The sequence below is a fragment of the Argentina silus genome (genome assembly GCF_951799395.1).
Source record: "Argentina silus genome assembly, chromosome: 7".
NCBI lineage: Eukaryota > Metazoa > Chordata > Actinopteri > Argentiniformes > Argentinidae > Argentina > Argentina silus.
In genome coordinates this window covers 16,657,800-16,680,299 of record NC_139661.1, presented here as the reverse complement: position 1 = coordinate 16,680,299, position 22,500 = coordinate 16,657,800, and the positions used below count along the sequence as shown (strand labels likewise).

At 47.3% G+C, this 22,500-nt stretch overlaps 2 protein-coding genes across 2 annotated transcripts in view; both read left to right on the top strand.

Moving 5' to 3' along the window:
• kiaa0825 (KIAA0825 ortholog) overlaps positions 1-1,990 on the top strand; it is a 101,366-nt gene extending 99,376 nt beyond the window's left edge. Inside the window, exon 21 of the mRNA XM_083673968.1 lies at positions 1,716-1,990. Coding sequence (XP_083530094.1) covers positions 1,716-1,884 — 169 coding nt within the window. The 3' untranslated portion in view covers positions 1,885-1,990. The remainder of the gene's footprint in view (positions 1-1,715) is intronic.
• A 1,725-nt stretch (positions 1,991-3,715) lies between these two features.
• The window catches only part of arb2a (ARB2 cotranscriptional regulator A), a 147,555-nt gene continuing 128,770 nt past the window's right edge, over positions 3,716-22,500 (top strand). Inside the window, exons 1-6 of the mRNA XM_083673328.1 lie at positions 3,716-3,787; positions 4,682-4,819; positions 6,261-6,362; positions 10,006-10,106; positions 18,658-18,723; positions 20,135-20,326. Coding sequence (XP_083529454.1) covers positions 4,717-4,819; positions 6,261-6,362; positions 10,006-10,106; positions 18,658-18,723; positions 20,135-20,326 — 564 coding nt within the window. The 5' untranslated portion in view covers positions 3,716-3,787; positions 4,682-4,716. The remainder of the gene's footprint in view (positions 3,788-4,681; positions 4,820-6,260; positions 6,363-10,005; positions 10,107-18,657; positions 18,724-20,134; positions 20,327-22,500) is intronic.

The following is a 22,500-nucleotide window of genomic DNA, read 5'->3' as shown; positions in this document are numbered from 1 at the left end:
GAGAGAGAGAGAGAGAGAGAGAGAGAGAGAGAGAGAGAGAGAGAGAGAGAGAGACAGAGAGAGACAGGGAGAGAGAGACACAGAGAGAGAGACAGAGAGATAGAGAGACTGCATGTGAAAAAGAGCCGGGCACGAGAGTGCAGACATGTGCGAAGGGCCCCATGCATCAAACGCACATATTTACATAAACAAACCCTCCCCGCATAGACGGTAATTACCACGGTGACAGTGCGAGAGAGGAAGAGAAAGAGGATGTCTGATTGGGCCAGATCCACACAATGACTGAGGCAGAAACTCCATCAAAACGCCTCGCATGGATGGGGCCCTGCTCCTTTGTATGCATAGAAGGCATCAACATGATAGTCAAAGCATACCCTCACACACACACACACACACAGCACACACACACACACACACACACATATACAATACGTCTATATGCTCTCGTTTGAAAATATGGAGTCTATATGTCAGGGGGGGGGCGGGGGGGGGGGGGGGAGAGGAGGTATAAAAGGAGACATTGAGATTGCAATGAAAATGCAATCATTTACAGTTCGATAGAGTTCTCTGTCTCTCTTCGGATGGGATGACAGGACAGCTTGCAGTAGAAATACTGCATTTGGCTAACTCTCTATCGCTATCTCTCTCTCTTTATCTCTCTCTCTTTATCTCTCTCTTTATCTTTCTCTCTCTCTCTCTCGTTCTCTCTCTCTCTGGTTAGATATAGACATTTGATTGACCACAGTCACCCCTGACAGGGTCTGGGTTTCTTTTGCATTGGTATGGGGGAATGATCTCCATGCTTCTCCTTGATGGCTTCATATCATAGCAGTTCTAATCCACTCTGGCGGGAGGGAGGGAGGGAGGGAGAGGGAGAGAGAGAGAGAGAGAGAGAGAGAGAGAGAGAGAGAGAGAGAGAGAGAGAGAGAGAGAGAGAGAGAGGGAGGTTAAGTCAGTTAAGCCAGTTGCCCTCGTAACTTGGCACCAGGGTCTGAGATAAAGATATAGTTCTACTGTGCTGTGGGTCAGTACAGAAGCTATAAGTTGGAAGTGAGATGAACAGGTGATGAAAGTCCCCGATGTCAGAATACTGCATCAATATTTCACCATTGAGAGAGAGAGAGACAGAGAGACAGAGACAGAGACAGAGAGAGAGAGAGAGAGAAAGAGATGTTTTTCTGACTCATTTTCCTCCTTATTGATGTTTCCTACGCCAGAGCATCTTTTGGGAGTCCTTCCCCTCCGTGCTTGTGTGTAAAACACAGAGTTCTATATACAGGCTGACAGGGAGAGTTCTGAGCCTGACACACACTCTACACACTGAACCACCTAGAGAGATTCCCTCATGAAAACTTCAGAGTGTTGCAGTGTCTTGGTCTCAGTGTGAGTCTGTGTGAAAGTGTTCTGTGTGCTCGTAGTATGGGCATTAGGGTATTCTCCACTTGATCTCTGTGCTGAACCTGGCAGAAACAGAAACAGAAGTGTGTGTACGTGTGTGTGTGTGTGTGTGTGTGTGTGTGTGTGTGTGTGTGTTTGTGCGCACGTGCTCCTCTGTGTATGTGTCTAACTTTGAGTGACAGAGCAGTGATATGTGTCTTCTAGCAATGGGACTATGAAGGGATAAGGAAAAAGCTACAGTAAATGTAACACTTGTGTGTGTGTATGTGTGTGTGTGTGTGTGTGTGTGTGTGTGTGTGTGTGTGTGTGTGTTCCAGGTGGGAGATGCAGGATGCTGCAGCTCTAGAAGATGAAGAGAAGGCTCTGGTGGATCAGCTGCGTAAAGCCTACTTCAACCCCAGCCCCGGATCTCAAGGCCCCTCTGGAGTCACACAGGACTCCCAAGAACAACAGCAAACATCATCAATTAAAACTGCTCTCCAATAATAGAGACCAAACAGCCCTTCGTGCGTGCAGCTTAAGGATATGTGTGTGTGTGTGTGTGTGTGTGTGTGTGTGTGTGTGTGTGTGTGTGTGTGTGTGTGTGTGTATGTGTGTGTTTGTGCGTGCGTGCACGCCTGTACCCACAGACACACTCTCTTCCTACTGCATCAGTGGGATTTCATCTTTTTTTGGTGCACATTCACTGAACCGAGTTTGGAATGTGATCGGAGGCAGGGTTTGTTTGCTTGGGAAGATGTTTCCAGGGAATGTGTGATCCACTGTTTGTTGTCGAAATGCACAGCTCATGTAAAGACATTGGTGTCAGCATTTTCTCTCCTAGTTCCCAAAAAGTAGCATCAAGTACCCAGGAACCCAGGATGTGTTTTGATTATAGCTTGTCACCACACCGTGTCTCAGATTGCGACATCAGTCAGAGTTTTGTGCACTGAGAACGTAGTTTGTTATTTCTAATACTACTCTGTTTTTTTTGTGTTTTTTTTTTCAAGTTCTGCTGTATTTTCTTATTCATAAGATGAGACCAAAATGTACTAGAATTAAACATAGAAATAAAAACCTTGTGTCTTTTCTTCTCTGCCTCATATTCTCTTTTCCTACCGTCTTTCTTCACAGATCGACAGTTTTATTATCTTTTTGTGTCATCAATGTTTTATACAAGTCAAGGCTGTTAACTGATGTGGTTGTGGCTCCATTTCAGTACCGCACTCTTTCTCCCCATCTGTTGTAATGACACGTATTTATATCCTAGCCATAGTGGTAGGGATGAGACACCAACCACACTTGCTGATTTCCCCAACAGAAAACATCCCATTATCAACCAGAGAAAAACATAGTTTCCGCTCACGTATGAAAACTTTACAATGCCTTGGAGTGAGGAAAAGAATAACCTTTCACAACACCAAGAGAGAAATAATGCTCATTTAATGCTAAATACTGAATGTGATCATAGGGGGGAAAAAATAATGAGAATAAAGATACTGTAGTTAGAGAATACTAACAGCAACAAACATCCTCTCTGACCTGTTATCGCTCTGTTTCTCTCTTTCATTCTCTGTCTTTCTATTTCTCTCTCTCTCTCTCTCCCTCTCCCTCTCTCTCTGAGAAAGAGTACAACTACACATAGCATAGCTTGTAAACACATTTGACATAATATGATCATAACAACTGTATGTGGCAACATAGCCTCAGGATTTAAGCAACTGCATCTGTAAGATTTAGGGATTTACAAATGGGCTCCTCTCCTATCTTCTTATGACAGAATGGAAGCTTTAATATTGTGTTTCTCCTCCAAACAAGAACCCAACATATCTGTAAGAATTTCCACTGTAAACAGGTGATATCTTGCGCATAGAAAACATCAGACACATAGAAATGTAAGTAGACTCTGTTATGGCATCACAAAGACTTGAATTGAATTCCCATGGAGCAATTATCAATTTGAACAGGGTAAGGTGATTATGGATATATAAACATGTTCTGAGTTCCAGGGAAGAGCTTATCATAATGCTTTGAGATTGCTTCTCCGAGAATCATGACACATTGATTTCCCTTTCAATTGCATGAACAACATGTAGGGAAAACCATCTTTATCCAAACAGCACACCTGTCATGCCCTTTGATATTGTAAACGTTCAATGGTTAATTCCAGGGGATGAATGGGCAACTGTTCATTTCATTGTTGGGGTATAGCAAAGTCATTGTAGCCCATCGCCCTATTCAATTTAAAACGTGGAGCTGTTTCTTTAAATCTTCCTTCCAGTCCGGTTGTCTCGGTAACCCGGAAGCTTCCCTTTCCACATTTCTAAGATTCCTTCCTGTTTTCTATAGTACAAGGAAGCTGGAGATGCTGGATGGTTGAAATTAGGACATTCGCTCGCTTTTAGTGATGGTACGTGGTTCTAGCAAAAAATGCATGATTGTTAGAATATTGTCTTGCACTGGCATTCTCTCTTGTCATGCGCGTTGATGAAACGAACGCCTATCATGAAAGCACTGAGGCACAGCTGAGATGCTTTCACTTGCTGTGTGTATGCTGCTGCAGCTGCTCACATTCCCCTGCTGTTATGCTCGAATACAATGTTGACTGTCGTTCAGTCTGGACATTGTTTAATGACGTCTCCTCCGTTATTTAGACGCGTATTATCTAGCTGTCGTTTAGCAAAACAACACACAGTCTGTCAACTAGCACGCACGTGCTTGTGTTGCTCACATGTAAACATTCTCTAGTAGAAATGTTTGTCTAGTAAGCTGCACGTCATATGCCTCAAAAGCATTACTAGACAATTGCACACTACTGCATCTATTTCTGACATCCACTGGTGCTCACTGACATAGTATAACAATCTTTTAAAGCCCATCAATTAAGGATGGGCTTTAATTACCTAGAATCCAATTCTAGTGCCTACACAACCTAATTGTAGTCATACTGCTTGACTACCCACATCCTGCATACAACAATTTATACATGTTGAAGGGATAGAGATGCACTCTCACAATGTAACCATCTATTCTGGCTGTTGCTTATGTACATTATGCGCATTGATTCGTATTGTGTGTCAGGCCCAGGGGAGGCTGATGGAGGTAGAAGTCGGAGGACGGGCTCATTGTAATGCATGGAATGGTATCAAACATGTGTGATGCATGGAATGGAATGAGGAATGGTATCAAACACATTTGTCATCTGTTCCATGCATTAGAATGAGCCCATCCCCTGATTGTTTACCTCCACCAGCCTCCCCTGGTCAGGCCTCTCTCTGACCAGTTGTTGTTCCACCCCATGCAGGGTAGCCTGCAGTGATCCGCTACACCAGGAGATCCATGCTTCTTACTCACCCCTGTACATTCATATTCTTCATCGTGTGGATAACCATGGCCCAGATTCCTGGCCCGGAGGACAAAGAGAAAACCACTGCTCTGAAAGGTGAGGAGCTTTAGTTTGTTGAGTGCCTTGTAGAGTTCGGGGGAGTGTTAGCCCCGTCAGTTCCCATCGTATATAATTCCCACCAGGGGAGGCTGGTGGAGGTAGGCAAGGCATGGAACGGAATGAGGAATGGTATCAAACACACGTCCTAATTCCATTCCATGCATTACTTTGAGCCTGACCTCCGATTTCTACCTCCACCAGCCTCCCCTGGCTTGCAGAAAGGACTATAGTCTCTGGGATCAGAGAGGAGCTGGGCCAGTTTATGAAGGAGGAAGGCTACTTCATGTTCTTCATACAGGAGCGAATCATGACAGGGATTGACATGAGCTGGAGCTGGGTGGAGTAATAGTGTACTTGATGATGGCCTCCAATCACAAATTGCCATTCCCATTTCCATAGATACAGACAAAAGGGTGCTAGATGCTTGAACCGAGCTTCCTTGGTACAGTGTGTAGAGTGTGTGTTTACTTATTTCACTCACTCTAGCTGTAACTTGTTATCCTTGGTCTGATATAAAGAAATCTGCTAAAAAAAATAAAATAATAATAATTCTTGTCAATTTAAGCATTAGTTCATTCATCTGTATAAAACTGATAATACAAGTGATTTGATCTTCATTTTAATGTAGAAATCACGTGATGAAATTGTAATAACAATAATAATAATACAATAATAACCGATGAGTACCTGTTTGTTTATTTGGTATTGGCTACCGCAAGGGCTGTGCATTGGCAAGGACCTCACGATACGATACATATCACAATGCACAGGTCATAATACGGTACTATTGTGATACGTTACGATACAATACATATATTTCCAAAAAATGAACAGGAAATTCAACCTACTGCGTAGTGTGTACCAGCTGGGTAGTCTGACCTAGTGGGGGACAATAATATCAGGATACTCAGCTTTAATCATTTTCTTGCACAGCCCTACCATTATGTAAGTAGCATAGCTACCAATTGTGTTGGCCTGTCCATTATGATCTCTTGTATCTCCATGGGAAGCCGGTGGAGGTAGAAATCAGAGGACAGCCTCATTGTAATGCATGGAATGGAATGAGGGATGGTATCACATGTGTTTGAGCCTGTGCCTCAGCCAGCCTCCCCTGAGTGTCTCCTAGTCTACTGAAGTAGCTACACAATAGAAACAGTAGACGTCAGGACTATGAGGTGCCAAGGCGTTGACACTGATATTGATATGACTGCTACTGTAGGCCTACTACAACATTGATAAATGAAACATAAATATAATTGTATTCATTTCAAATGAATCCCCTTACTGACCCTTCCTTCACTCTGTTAAAAAAAAAATAATCAAAGAGTCAATGCAACAAGTGTAATATTACACTTTGTTACGGGCGGATTATCAGAGTGGGCCTAAATGTTGCAAAGTATTGATTTTTGCTTTTATTATTCATTATGTTTTGGCTCAGACTTGCTGTCCAGGATAGACTTAGACGAACTGATGAAGAAGGATGAGCCGCCCCTCAACTTCCCCAAGACACTGGAGGAGTTTGAGTATGCCTTCAACGAGCGTGAGTACCTCTGTGCAATGTTCCATAAAAATTAGATGAGAGGCTGGTGGAGGTAGAAACCGGAGGACGGGTTTCTGCCTCCTAGGGTGGACATAAACTTGAACAAAGAGACACCGCTATCGGCTGGGTGGCAGGCATTCTGTATTTCAGTACCCTTCAGGGTCAAACACTCTTATATGTTATTCCTTGAGAATTAACGTTGTTTATGAAATCTGAACCTCCTCTCTGAAACTCCTCTGGATCTTTGGGACTGGTCGCATTGAAATAAGACTCAGAATACTCAGAGCCCAGAATATACAAACCCCGTCTAGGATTTTCTCAGAAAGCAACCCAGATAGAGGTGGTGGAGGCCATTAGTATTCCTCCCCCAGTGGTGTCTCTCTCTCTCTCTCTCTCTCTCTCTCTCTGTGTCCCTCTCCTCTCCTGTGCTGCTGCTTCTCTCTCTCTCTCTCTCTCTCTCTCCTCTCCCGTCCTGCTGCTTCTCTCTGCTCTCTGTGTCTGTCTGTCTGTCTGTCTCTCTCTCTCTCCCCCTCTCTCTCTCTCCCTCTGTCTCTCTCCTCTCCTGTGCTGCTGCTTCTCTCTGCTCTCTGTCACCGTTTCTCCTGGCTCTGTGGCTGTGAGGAGAGGACATGTTGTGTACTCTACGGCCCGTCAGTAACCTACTCAGCCTTGCACTTCCATCTGACGGAGCATTTGCATAACCTTGCTGTGCTTAAGAACAGGCCCAGCCTGGCCTGCCATCCATGGCTGAGAGAGAGAGAGAGAGAGAGAGAGAGAGAGGGAGAGGGAGAGAGGGAGAGAGGGAGAGAGAGAGGGAGAGAATTGGGAGCCTGCCTGAGTGCCATTTTCTGTTTTCAAAGAATATATTTTTCTATTAAAACCAAAGACCCCCCTCGGGCGGTGTCTGTAGTCAGCTCACTGCCGCGGTGAGGACTGGGAGGCATCTCTGAGCAGCAGCACCCAGGTTACATCTGTATAAGGAGGAGACGTGTGGAAACATGTTAATTTGACCATGTAATGAAATGAATATATAAGAGGCCGTATACAATCCTTCCAGGTATCTTAATCACTAAGAGATGATGGCTTCATCACAGTAGCCCCCCGGTTTTTCATTACTGGAAATCCAAGGTTATGTACACCTAATTAAGCTCCCAAATTGAGAACAGCATGCTAATTACGACAGAAAAGGGGAGAAAAGTTGAGAAATCATATTCCTCTGAGAGAATGTGTTGTGGAGGCATTGGAGCCTGAACTCTCTCTCTTTCCTCACTCACTCACTCACACACGCACTCAGATAATGCACAGACACACGCACGCCCACACAGACACACACACGCACACACAGACACACACACGCACACACACGCACACCCTGTATTTAGGGTTTCATCAAGATCCACTCTTCCTCCTGTTAGGCGTTACTGTTTAGACTCTCTCCTCTCTCTTCTCTAAGAATGCATAATTGATTTCGTCAAGGTACTTTTGTACGGGTTCCTTTTCAAACCAGACCCCCCCCCCCCCCCCCAATCCCCACCCAATCTCCCCCAATCTCCCTGGCACGAGCCAGTTATTAAGGCTACATGTTGACGAACAAGCTTTTAGTGCTACAGTACATCTTTTAGTCTAACAGCTAGCGATGAAAGCAAGCGGTGTAGTGCTCACTGAGTTAGCAGTGTGAGATTGATCATAGCGATAACAGGGTGAAAGTGGTGCAATTTGAGGGAGATGAAAACGCTTATGCAATCTTTTTTTTTCTTTTTTTCTTTTTTTTTTTTCCACCGGGTTGCCGTTGCGGAATAATTGAGAAAGTATGAGACCCTGGGGCTATTTGGGTTAAGTGTGTATACTTTTAGTATTTTAGCTTTATGCGTTTTGCAGTCATAAAGGTCACTATTAAATTTAACACTGTTTTGAGCTTCATTATGTTGCCGTGTCAACAGTAGGATGGATGGGCTCATTCTCCAGCTCTGTATTTGGAGGTATTAAACAGACACAGGGACGATAGTTTAGCTCCTAAACACAACACTCATAGTCTTAAATTACTCCTCCTCGTAAGATTACTCTTTACTTGTTCCTCATTCTGTTTTTATTTGTAAATAAACCTGGGGTCTGTCGGAGAAAGACACAGGTGTTGTTAGGCTAAATGGCTTTCTCTGAATTTGCATGTGCATCCCCATATGCTAAACCCAGAGTTTTACCTGCTGGCTCAACTAATCAGTATTACTATACAGCTTCTTTAGCTCTTGAGCAGTACTACAACTCTGATACACACAAACACACACACATACATGCACGCATGCACACACACACAAAAACACACATGCGCACCCACGCACGCACGCACACACACACACATACACAAACACACCGTCGCATCCCATTGGCTGGGCATGGTAAAGTGAGTGGTGGCATTGGAGTGGAGGTGGGGGGTGTGTCCGGGGTCAGGGAGAGTGAAGGCTGATTGGCTGCCACCCAAGTCCCAGCCTCAAAGGGAGCAGAGGGAACAGTTGTGGTGGTCTGTCCATGTGCCACCCCAGCCCGCACCTTGCACCCCCCTCCCTCCCCCCCCGCCCCCCGACACCTCCATCCTGCCCACCCCCACCACCCCATCCCCGTGCCTCACCTGTCCTCATATCACAGGTGGGGAGACATACATAGGCGAGAGAGAGAGAAAGAGAGACACGGAATAAAGAAAGAGGTGGAGAAAGAGAGAGAGAGAGAGAGAGAGTTTACGCCACACCAGCTGTCCAGGCTTGGTCTGCCAGCCGTCCCAGAAGGCCGTTGGAGTCGTGACTGGAGGATGGCTGTGCTGAGCAGTGCCGTCCGTCCGTCCGCGGGCCTTGTACCTGCCAGATGGGGGGACGCCAGCCAAAAGCTTTTAATTGCATGAAGGGAGTGAGGCAGAGAGACGCAGGGCCTCCGTCTGAACCCAAGGTCACTGCTAGTTTGCTCCTTCTGACAGGCGGAACTACTTCACGATGTCCAGACGGAGGAAGGGACCTAACAAGCACAGCGCGCACACACACACACACACACACACACACACACACACACACACACACACACACACACAGTTCCTCCCTCCCTTCTTCCTTTTTTTCTTTTTTTTCTTGGTATCCTATCCCCTGCTTTTCCTTCTTGCCATTTTCGTCATTAGTTCTACTTCCATAATTAACCGCCACTCAGTTTTCTTTTTAAACAGTGTTGTTCCTTTCCTCGTTGGGGAGCAGAGGACGGAGTCGGTCCCGCAGTGGAGCTGCTGCTGTCTCATTCAGAACCCAGTTCCATCCCCTGAGCACAGTGTCATTTTGGTTCAATAATAAAGTCTGCATGATTAAAATTCAATTCATGAATTTTCTTTGGGCATCATTCATTTTGTGGAGAGAGCTTTCGGTTCATTTGTGAGAATAACCTTGCTCTGTCATATAAAGACAAGTGGCACCACAGCTTAGGAGAGGATTTGGATAAGAGTAATGAGCATTAACATGGTCTCATTCTCTCTCTCTCTGTCTGTCTGTCTGTCTGTCTGTTTGTCTGCCTGTCTGTCTGCCTGTCTGTCTGCCTGTCTGTCTGCTTCTCTCTCTCTCTCTCTCTCTCTCTCTCTCTCTCTCTCTCTCTCTCTCTCTGTCTGTCTGTCACCCAGAGGGCCAGTTGAGACACATAACAACAGGAGAGTCGTTTGTCTTCAACGCCAAGGAGGATCTGCACAGGTGGAACCAGAAACGCTACGAAGCCCTGGGAGAGGTAGGACCATCCTCACTCCCTTACCACACACCTGATCCATGCCCAATAACATCATTATTGGCTGCATTATCAATCACAAAATGCTGGGTTGGAATTATTGTGTTCACATTCCTTATTTATTTTTATTTATTTTTTACAAATCCATTTTTTCTCTTCTTTCACACAGTACAAAAACAAGTTCATTAAAGTTCATTAAAAAAGACAAAAAAGAAAGACTGTGTACCACTGATTTTGAATAATTTAGGGAAGGGAAGAAGAAAAAGAAAAACAGACCACATTGTGTTATTAAAGGCAGTGTGTTGATGATTTTGATGTATCTGTGTTTCCCAGTTTTAATAACTCCATAATTGGATTCAGAAAGGTAATGGAACGCACGCACGCACGCACGCACACACACACACACACACACACACACACACACACACACACACACACACACACACACACACACACACACACACACACAGTCAGTTTTAAAGATGGTGATCTAGGGAAAGGCAGGCAGAGAGCCACACAGAGTTGGAACATTTTCTATTTACCACAGCAGAGCCTATCTGATGGGCCAGGAGGATGTCCATCACCCCCCTGTCTAGCTGACCCTTACCCCCCTGGCCTGCCTAGAGATGAGACGTTCGGTTGACCTTCACCTCCCTGGCCTACCTGTAGATGGGACCACCCCATCCCCATCCCCTTCCAGAAGTTCACTCCCCCGTTCACTCAGTGTCTGTCTCATGCAATATGCATAAGCTAATCAGACAAATGTTTTTTCTTTTGTAATCTTTGTTAATTTGCATCCCTGCTATTTTGCTTTTAATTGTTCTGCTCGTTCTTTGAAGTCCTTTGAAGACTCTTTTGTGGGATTACCTGTGTGTGTGCGTGTGTGTCTGTGTGTACAGTATGTGTGTATGTGTGTGTGTGTTTTATTACTAATCCAGGCTGGTCCTTTGAGAGCTAGCCTTTTGTAGAAAGCTTCCTTTCTTCCGCGGCGTGCTTGGCAGGTACCTACCTGAGTATCTTAAGGGCTAGAAGCAAACATTTGTTGTTGAGCAGCATTGAGTGGAGCAGCCAGAGAGAGAGAGAGAGAGAGAGAGAGAGAAGCGTTTAAACTTCCTGAACTGCTACATCAGAGGGAGGCCAGGTGTTTAGAGAAGACGCATTCATCAAGGAGGCTGTATGCTAATTAGTTTCTGTGGTTTAAAAAGAGACACAGGCATCCCATTCATTGAGGAGTCTATGCAGGTGTTGATATTAGCTCTGATAGTTACCTTCCGGCGTCTTCCTGGATTGGAATAGGTTTGTTCTGAGGGCTGACGATGGTGGCAGCTGTCATTAAACACTGTCTCGTGTAAATGAGTGTATTGAATGTGTTCCATCACTGACATCGCTCAGTGAATAAGCCTGGCATCCTTGAAGGGTTAGGTTTCTAAAGACAGGCGAAGGGTAGTTCCAGGGGGAAGGTAGAGTACGCCTGTTGAGAGCCTTCATTCACATCAGTACCACACCTGAACCCTGAACACCACAGGCCCTCCGTCAACCAACCACCTGAGACTGGTGTGCGCTACCCACAATGCATTGCATGGCGCGGCGAGAGGGGCAAGGGGCCGTGGCGCTGACGAGCCTGTGGTTCTGTGAATGACAAGCCTGTGGTTCACTGTCACCTCCCTCCCTCTGTCTCTCCTTATCTCCCTCTTCCCTCTCTTTTTCTCTCCCTCGCCCTTTCTCTTTATCGGCCTGGCCTCGCTATAAATGGTAGAGGCAGGAGAAGGAGGCAGGACCTTCAGAGAGTAGCTCCCTGTAAATAGTAGAGGCAGGACCTTCAGAGAGTTGCTGGCTGTAGGTGGTAGAGGCAGGGAGAAGGAGGCAGGGCCTTCAGAGAGTAGCTGGCTGTAGATGTTAGAGGCAGGGAGACGGAGGCCGGACCTTCAGAGAGTAGCTGGCTGTAGGTGGTAGAGGCAGGGAGAAGGAGGCCGGACCTTCAGAGCGTAGCTCCCTATAGATGGACAGGCTCCGTATAGATGCCACAGGCAGGGCAGCCAGAGTAGCTGGCTATAGATGGTAGAGGCAGGGAGATGGAGGCAGGACCTTCAGAGAGTAGCTGGCTATAGATGGTAGAGGCAGGGAGATGGAGGCAGGACCTTCAGAGAATAGCTGGCTATAGATGGTAGAGGCAGGGAGATGGAGGCAGGACCTTCAGAGAATAGCTGGCTATAGATGGTAGAGGCAGGGAGATGGAGGCAGCACTGGGTTGTGAGAAACATCACAGCACCAGATGTCCAATTTGCACTTCAGCCTTGTCTGAATGGCAGACGAGGGTGATGGCTGTGTGTTGTGTGTTGTGTGTGTGTGTGTGTGTGTGTGTGTGTGTGTGTGTGTGTGTGTGTGTGTGTGTGTGTGTGTGTGTGTGTGTGTGTGTGTGTGTGTGTGTGTGTGTGTGTGTGTGTGTGTGTGTGTGTGTGTGTGTGTGTGTGTGTGTGTGTGTTTGAATGAAACATTCACAGCAGGCCTGTGAACACAAGGGCAAGTTATTGTGGTCGAGCGGCTGAATCATTTCCACATCTCTCTCCTCTCTATTTATTTATTCCTCTGGAGGTTGAATAGGGAGATATTTCCAAAGAGTACGGCTGCCTCGCTCGACATGTTCTGGGACCTTTTTGTTTGATGTCCCAGTTTAGTGGAATTAGCATAGTTGAGTTGTTGAAAACTTGAGAATTTCAGCTGACGCCGCGGGTAACCTCATGTGCTGTTTGTTGTGTGGTTCCCTATGGATTTGCCTATGTTCAGTACGTTCTATGTGCGTTGGTTACTGTGTGTGTGTGTGTGTGTGTCTGCGTGCGTGCGTGTGCGTGCATTCGTGCGCGCGCGCGTGTGTGTGTGTGTGTGTGGAAGAGACACATTTTTGTCTCTCCGATAACAACAGTAATGTTAACACGCCGGGTGTAGGTTCAGAGGGAGGGGCTAACTAGCTTGCTGTAGCTGTGATTAAACAACCCAGACTGGATGCAGCGGTACACACCTACTTTGCCAGGGTATCAGGCCCTATAATCTGTGTGTGGGTGGGGGTGTGTGTATCTGTGGGTGTCTTTATTGAATTGTCTTTAGTGGATGCTTGGAAATTCCCTGCCACACACTTGCAATCACACACACACACACACACACACACACACACACACACACACACACACACACCAACGAGAGATCATTGTGTGATCTGCATCTATGATCTGCTATCTAGTACCCCTTCGAGGTGTGTCTGTCGTTTTAAGCGGTTGTGTGTGTGTGTGTGTGTGTGTGTTGCTTAAGTAATGGTGCTGTGGTTTTCAAGCTTTTTGGTTTGGTTGTATGTATGCGTTCCGGCCTCTATATGAACTACATCCATATTGTGCGTGCGTGTGCCCGTGCGTGCGTGCGTGCGTGCGTGTGCGTGTGTGTGTGTGTGCGTGGGAGCAGGGTCACCTCAACCCGTGTAGGGCTCAGTGAGAGTGTAATTCCTGCTGTAAGTGAGAGTTCGCCCTGATAGGTGACAAGCGTTGGGGCCAGGCCCAGATGGAGCAGTATTAAGCTGTTAATAAATGAGGATTTTTCTCTCCTCTCCCTGCATCTGTGGAATCACACACACACACACACACACACACACACACACACACACAGACAGACAGACAGAGACACATACACATGCACACACAGAATATTCTAATGAAGCAGGCCGAGCCAGATGGCTGTATTATGAAGATTTTCTCTCTCTCTCTCTCTCTCTCTCTCTCTCTCACGATACATGCACTTCATCACATTATACAGTAGAGTCAGTCTTGTGAATAACAGAAGCAGGGCTCTCTCTCTCTCTCCCTCCCTCTCGTTGTGCCAGTGGTTCCTGGGCCGGTTGGTCTTACCCAACAGTAACCGTTCTTTTTTGAGGATGTTTTTTTTTCTTTTTTAAAGATATATTTCATCACTTTCTCTGACCACCTCTGATCGTCACCGGAGACAAGAGTCAAGATGTCCTCTTGGGACCGTATCGATCGGACATCGGATTGTGAGGGCTGATGTAAGGGAATGTAGCACACAACACACACACACACAGGCGGATTGAGATGCAATAGCAGTGAATGATGACGTTGTAAAGTGATAAGATATGAATGGACTCTGCGGACGGAAACAGCTTGGGTGTTAGTGTAGCGTGCTACGCTGTTCAGTAGCTTTGCTGGAGGTATCAGACTTCCCGAGACAGACGAGACGGATGAGGGGAGAGACAGAGAACGTCTCCAGCAGGAGGCACCGGTAGGTCTGCAGGCGAACCCCCGTGCCAAGCCCACACTCCCCTATCAGTCACGCCCGCTTTGTTTAGGAGTTAAGAGGATCCCTTTTAAAGAGGAACAAAATGGCAGCTGTCTCTCTTGATTTATCGTGTCCCATCACTTCTCCACCCCCAACGGCACGGCTGGCAGGGAGGGGGGGAGGAGGGGGAGGAGTGAGGGGGCGGGGGGGGGGGCATCCACATTGATAGGCGTCTGTGGTGGCATAACTTACTAGTGAGCTACCCCTGCACTGGCTTCTGAGGTGGTCATTAGCCACAGCTCATACCCCAGCAGACAGAGAAAGAGAGAGAGGGGAACCCTCTTACACCAAACCTCCATACTCCCCTCCTCTCTCTTGCTTGCTCTCTCTCTTTCTCAACCCCCTGCCTTCCCCTCTACCTCCCCTAGTCCCAGGAACAACACGGGGACCTGTGGGAATTACACTTGGAGTGCAGCTCCTTTGTTCCTCCATGCACCACACTGACACAACCTAGAGGAGGGGTGTGTGTGTGTGTGTGTGTGTGTGTGTGTGTGTGTGTGTGTGTGTGTGTCTGTATCTGTATCTGTATCTGTATGTGTGTGTGTGAGGGATTTTCTTCCTCTATTCTGCTCTCTGCTTAAGAAGCGTCTCTTTTCTGGGTGCTGTCACTGTTTCAGTACAGAACCCTCACTTTCATTATGTAAACAGCTTTGATGTCACCGCACCGCTGCGCACTCCTCTCTGGCTAAGTGGCTTTTAGAGAGAGCTGTGGCCGACACAGACGGCCTCTGTGTGTGTGTGTGTGTGTGTGTGTGTGTGTGTGTGTGTGTCCTCAGAACCAGTAGGAGTCAGAGCAGGTGGGTCTTATAAGCACATGGTCCTATGTTACTCACTGCCTGTTTGGGATCAGAGCTGTAACCCCCCCCCCCCCCTAACCCTAACCCCCCCGCCCTCCCCCACACACACATACACACTCCTTCTTCCCCTTTCCTCCCCCCCCATGTCCGGCGGATGATCTCCTTATCGCCTCAGGAGCGGTCAGCCGCACCAGGCATGACCGGAGTAATCAGAGAGCATTACACACACACACACACACACACACACACACACACACACACAATGTGGGAGGTCTGGATCGCTCTCTCTATCTCTCTTTTTCTCTCTCCCCTCTCTCTCTTCTCTCTCTCTCTCTCTGTTTGTTTGAAGAGGACTTTTCCACCAGGGGAGTTTACAAACAGATCGACTTTCAGACACAGTGGTCTTCATTAAGACCTTATAGCCAGCGGGGCAGGCAGACAGAGAGAGAGGAGAAGGGGCTGAGCTGAGGTCAGGAGGGGGTTGATGGCACTAGCCCACCCAGTGGAAAGCCCTTGGTCAAGGCCAGTGTCTCTTCCCTCCCTCCCTCCCTCCCTCCCTGCTTTTCTCCCTGTTTCCTCCCTCAATCCCTCCATCCCTCCATATCTCTCAGCTGTCTGACACAGGCTCCCTGGGATTACCTCTCCCCCATCCGTCTCCTCCCTCATTCTCCCCTCTCCCTCCCTCCTCCTAAGGCCTGTCCTTCCTGTCTGACCCCCTGGTCTGGGGAAAGTCATCACAGTACTTCCCCCAAAACAAACCACAGACCCCTAGAGAGGGACCACCTCTAGGACGCCTCTGCTGCTTCCAATAGTCTAGTTCCCTAACCTATACCACCTCTACTGCTTCCAATAGTCTAGTTCCCTAACCTCCACTACCTCAAATAGTCTTGTTCTATCACAATAGTTCTGATTCAAGAAAGACTATTGGAATGGACCCCGTGGTCTGAGTGATGTCACAGGGTCAGCATGGGTTCACAGGTCAGCTTGGAGTCAGATGGGTTAGGTCTGAGGCGGTGAATGGGATGCATCTCCATAGTTACGTAACAATGGTTCCCTCATCCCCTTTCATCTTCCCTTTCTACTGTACACTCCACGCCTGACAACACACTTAGCATTCCTACCTGCAGGCCTTTCATTATGCCACGAATAACACAATGTTAATTATGTGCCAAAGAGGGTTTTCTTATTACGCTGAAGATGCTGTCAAGAGGCCCTTGCAAGGAAGGAAGGTAGCCATTTTCGTGTGTGTGTGTGTGTGTGTGTGTGTGTGTGTGTGTGTGTGTGTTTGTGTGTGTTGATGTTTTGTCTGTGTGGCCCTCCTCTGTAAGGTTTATTATTCAGAGGTTATGTGGTCCTGTGGACTCATCCGGGTCTGGACTGATACTGATCTCAGGACTGTGCTTCCTCATCTGACTCCAATCAGCTCCCCTCCTGTATCCTGACCCTGGGCCTGTCTGTCAACCTGAACAAAGACCTCTCAGTGTAGGGACTGACTGACAAGTACACACACACACACACACACACATACATTTTCTCTCTCTCTCTCTCTCTCTCTCTCAGTCCACTCCCCCCCCCCCTTCCTCTCCTCCCCCATACCTCTCTTTTTCCATATCAGATGGTTTTCAGGCCACCTGAGGCGCTGAACAAATAATGTAGCACAAATGAAATTTCCTGCAAGGCTTATTGATGTCATTAAACACTGGCATATTGAGCCTCCGAATCATTTTAGTCTTCATCAGGGAGGCTGACATTTTACTGAATTAGCTGGCGTGCAGAGGCCTATATCTCTTAGGGTTCTTAGCATTTCTCATTTGCAGGGTCAAATGGTAAAATCCGTCATCTCGTTCAGTCTGTCCGCCAGACCTGCTATTGGCTCTAATATCCTATTGCATAATTTGGTCGTAATGTGTTTTTTCTTTTTTTTTTTTGGGGGGGGGGCATAATCAAGTTAGCAATGAGTTTCTCTTGGCTTAAAGGAGCATGCCATTATTATGATGGTGATTACCTGTTCAATCTGACCTTGGTGAGCATGTCCTGAAGGCCACCTACTGTACTGGATGTGCTGGGTTAGACTAACCACACACACACACACACGCGCACGCACACACACACACACACACACACACACACACACACACACACACTGTGGCCTATGTGCTTGTTTAGGCTAGCAGACACACACACACACACACACACACACACACACACACACACACACACACACACTAACCAGGTATGACATGTAATTATAGCAGTCTATTAGCGGACATGTGCAGCATGTATTATGTCCCTACATCAGGATAGTGTGTGACAGTGTGACGCCAGTTGGTGCCTGGGTGTGTGGCCAGGGATTGGACACTCCTTGACCCCCTGGCGCCACCCTACCTCCCTCCCTCCCTCCCTCCCTCCCATGGTTCCCTGTGAGGCTCTAGTAAGCTAAGCTGCTGCTAATGCTAACCCAAACACAGAGGGGACAGAGGGAGAGAGGCCTGGTTGGCACTGAATGGTCCAGCTGTCCCTGTGGTCTCTGGTCTTACCACCGGACACGTCTCCCTGGCGCCTCGTACACACACACCCCACACACACACACACACACACACACACACACACACACCCCACACACACACTCTTGTCTTGGCTTGGGTGGGCCGCACCACAACACAGCCCAGGCAGATAACAGAGGCTCCGAGTACACCCAAACCGCCACGTCCAGTACTGAGAGGTAAACCACTACAAACATCGCCAAGTCACGATCGACATAAAAAACCTCTTCTCCTTATCTCCTCTCATCCCTCTCTCTCTCATCTATCTTTCCAAACGTGACTCCACAAAGCCCTGCTGTATGTTTTCATCTGCCTCTCTTTCAGCAAGAGGGGAGGGAAATGAAGAAAAAAAGAAAGAAGAAAGAAAGTTGTTGTCATTGAACCGTGAAACGTTTGGCCCGAGGTAGACATTACACTGTATACAAGTTTCCTTAGCGCCGTGGCTAGGGGGATAAACATACCTTACATCAGCTCTGAGCTTGTAGGGGAGATTTCCTCCCTCAGCTTGGCTTGGCTCACATTCCCTCTGCATTCGCTGCACGGAGCTCAAACAACATGGCCGACCCAAGACGCTTTCAATTAGCTCTCACCGTGCTACCCTGCCTGACTACAGGCCAAATACAGCACATATTGTATACAGTACAATCCCGTGTACGAAGCCGTATGTGTACGAACAAAGACAGAGTGTGTTATGTTATATACAACCACACACACACACACACACACACACACACACACACACACACACCCTGTAGTAGTTTGTTAGTGTGGCTGTACATGGATTTGTAACCGACATCACTGGGATGTTTATGCCATCGTTGTGTTGTTAATGAGGGGTTATGAATAAAGATTTGTCTGTTTTTTTTCATTCTTTTTCAGATCATCACCCAGTATGTTTATGAACTGTTGGAGACGAAGTGCAACATGACTAAAGAAATCCTGCCAGTAAGTACCCGTACCCACAGTGAAAAAGAGGCCCCCTTTTTTTTTTTCGTCCTTTGATTTGTGCCCTTGAAGATTAAAGGGGGTATTAGTTTGGAAATTGACGTAAATGCGCCGGCTTCAGAGTATGATTATGATATTCAATGGCGCGTGAAAAAAGGAAAAGATAACGTTGGGTAATCAGTTTTCCCAGCTCTCTCTCTTTCTCTCTCTTTCTCTCTCTTTCACTCTCTTTCTCTCTTTGTGCCGAAGTGTCTTCTCAACAAATTAACTGTATTGTGACGCATGTCGTTTTCAAAGTCGGTTGATCTGTCTTGCATTCAGAGGCGCTCGAGGCTACTTTTTTTTTCTACGATCAGGAGTTTATTCTAAGTCTCAGTCCTCCGCTCATCCCCACACAAAACATGGCTTTAATATCCATTATTGGCGAGGAAAATGTGTTTGTCTTTTTTTTTAGGTATGCTCATTTTTCAAGCTGTGTTTATTATAGAGGATGTGAGGACCTGTGTTGTCTTGGAGCGTGGAGTAGCCCTGCGCTAACTGTGTTCATAAATCACCTTGCCAAGTATGGAGGGTTTTATTAGGCCTATACATTTTTACACTTTAATCTGCCTCCTGTATTTATCTCATTATTCCTGTGGAGAATTGCTCCGTTCTGGTTGTGTGTGTGTGTGTGTGTGTATGTGTGCGTGTGTGTGTGTGCATTTGTGCATGTGTGTGTGCATTTGTGCGTGTTTGTGCATGTGTGTGTGTTAGCGGTGGGTCTGTCCACCTGCGTCGGGTTGAACTTCTGACCGCAGATTTTAAGCAGATTAACCAGAGCCAAGTATAGAAAGAGGGAATGAGAGAAAGAAAGAGAAGAAAGGGTGAGATTTCTCCCCCCCTCTGTTTTCTTTGTCTGGTTGGATTAAGTTCTAGCAGCTGCCACCCATGGTTTTTATGGACAGTGCGTGTCTCTGTAGAGATTCCTTTACCCTACTGGGTAGGAACCGCATCGGAAGGGCTGAGGACACATACACACATGCGCACACGCGCATTAGCATACACACATACAAACACAGGCATTAGCATACACACACACACACACACACACACACACACACACACACACACACAGACAGACACACACACACACAGACAGACACACACTCCAAATCGTAGCATGCCTATGAACACTGCGGATCGAGTGATTTACTGCAACGGGGTGTGTCAGCCTTGATTAAGAAGAAATAAAGTATTGGTTAATTTTCCAGAATTACAACCAAGGGTCAAACACTCTTTCCAAAACCCCAAGGATACAAACTTCAACATAAATTAGATTAGACCCGCTTACTAATTAATTAAAAAACGTTATCAGGCTGCTGTGTGTGCTGTATAATGAGTGGTACCGTCTACCTGTCTCTTGCCTGTCTAGGTGGATGCCAGCGATGACGAGCCCAGCAGTTTTATCTACCTGAGTCCAGACGCTCTGTCCAACCCGGCCAAGCTGCTGGTTCTGATCCAGGGCAGTGGGGTGGTCCGGGTCGGCCAGTGGGCCCGCAGACTCATCATCAACGAAGACCTGAACTCAGGAACACAGATCCCCTTCATCACCCGTGCCATTGAGGTAGGGGCAACCGGAGGGGCACCGGGGGGGGGGGGGGGGGGGGTGTACAGGGTCACAAACCTGCTTACCAGTGGCACAGGGTTACCCACTAGGGGCGCAGGGGTTTGAGGTTGGATCCTGCTTTAGGATTATGTGGTGTTACCATAGCTGAGGTTGAGGTAACCTGGTTGGTTAGTGACCTCGGTTGAGATAAACTGGTTGGTTAGGGCTATATCAACACCTTAGATTTAGGTTTTACATAGGTTGCGTGTGTTGTACTTGTACTTTAGGCAGGTCGTGACTTCTGAATGGTGATATTTTACCCCTAATTTATGTTCTGGTGAGTGTGTGGGAGTTTGTGTGAGAGAGGGAAAAGAGGGAAAAAGAGGGAGCGCTGTATTATTAATTTCTTTTTCATGAGGGCATGTTTTTATTGTGAGAGAATTTGTGTATGTGTTTGTGTGGTTATCTCTCTCTCTCTCTCTCTCTCTCTCTCTCTCTCTTTCTCTCTCTCCCTCCCTCCCTCCCTCCCTCCCTCCCTCTCAGTGTGAGTGTGTGTATCCCGTGTGTGCTACCCTGGTGGCTGCAGGCTGCAGTGTGGAGCAGTAGCAGCAGCAGCAGTGTACTGTGCCTGTCTGGCTGGCTGGCTGTGATCTCTCCTCTCCATGAGGAGTCATCGCTGCAGGTCTGGCCTCAGGTCTGCAGTCTGCAGCAGCAGCACCACCACCACGGCTGGCTCTGGGTCTCAGATTAGCACTGCTACCCCCCCCCAAAACATCTCTTTCTCTTTCTCTTTCTTTCTCTCTCTCTCTCTCTCTCTTTCTTTCTCTTTCTTTTTCTTTCTCTCTCTCTCATTCTCTCTCTCTCTCTCACTATTTCTTCCTCCGTCTCTCTCAGTACCATTGGAACACATCCCAGTCTTACCCCCCTACAGGGGCTGTACCCCAGATACTAGGGGTTGGGGGTTGGTGTTGTTGTTGTCGTTGTGGCAGTGGTTGTTGTTGTTATGCTGGTGGTGTTTGGTGTCGACTATATCTGAAAACATTTCAAATGGTGGTTTAGAAGACGATGAGACCTTGGAGGCTAAGAAAGCTGTAAATGTGTGTAACCTCTCTCAAACCTCTGCCTCCTGTGGTGTTTGTACCAGGCCTACCTCCTCCTAGCGCTGAGATTTGATGTTTGTACCAGGTCTACCTCCTCCTAGCGCTGAAATTTTATGTTTGTACCAGGCCTACCTCCTCCTAGTGCTGAGGTATGGTGTTTGTACCAGGCCTACCTCCTCCTAGCGCTGAGATTTGATGTTTGTACCAGGTCTACCTCCTCCTAGCGCTGAAATTTTATGTTTGTACCAGGCCTACCTCCTCCTAGTGCTGAGGTATGGTGTTTGTACCAGGCCTACCTCCTCCTAGTGCTGAGGTATGGTGTTTGTACCAGGCCTACCTCCTCCTAGCCACCATAGCGTTGAAGTATAGGCTAGCTTAGTCTCGCGTAGACATACCTCCAAAACACATTATTGGCACGCCTCCTTTGGAAGTCTGGCCGACCTGGCCGTTACAGGCCCGGCTTGAATTGAACCTGGACGGAGCAATGTGAGAATGTGCTTGACATTTCAGCGACGTCTGCGATTTATTTACATTGAAAATTGAGCAGTCGACGGCAATAGTAGTTTGTCCTCCGCGGAAACAACACCTCTCGTTGGAGCTCCGCCCAAGCGAACCTTGATTGGTTTAAACACGCGCTGAGGCGTCGCTTATTTGAAACGGTTTTCCACCCCTCTGTAGCTACTTTCTCCTGTTTTCACAGGATTTCCCCCGGCTGTCGGAACTAGGAAAAGCCTGCTCTCAACAAAGTTAAGGCGAGCTAACTTGCTGTGTTGTTAGCAGAACTACACACACACACACACACACACACACACACACACACACACCTCCTCCTACAGGGGTCACACATCCATAACGTCTCTCTCCGTGGGTCCTCTGGCATGCGTCTCAGGCCCCCCTGTTCTGTAAACTGTCATTTAGATTCTCATTTCTTCCCCGCCTGCCCTCCTGCGCGGCAGGTCTCCGTTAGCGTGCCGGAAGCGCCCCTCGTCATCGAGTTATTTTCATTCTCATATTGGCGCTCGTTTGTCAAGCCGGCCACGGCTACCTGCGTAATTTCATCGGCCCGCCGTTCAAATTGACTTAGGGGAGATC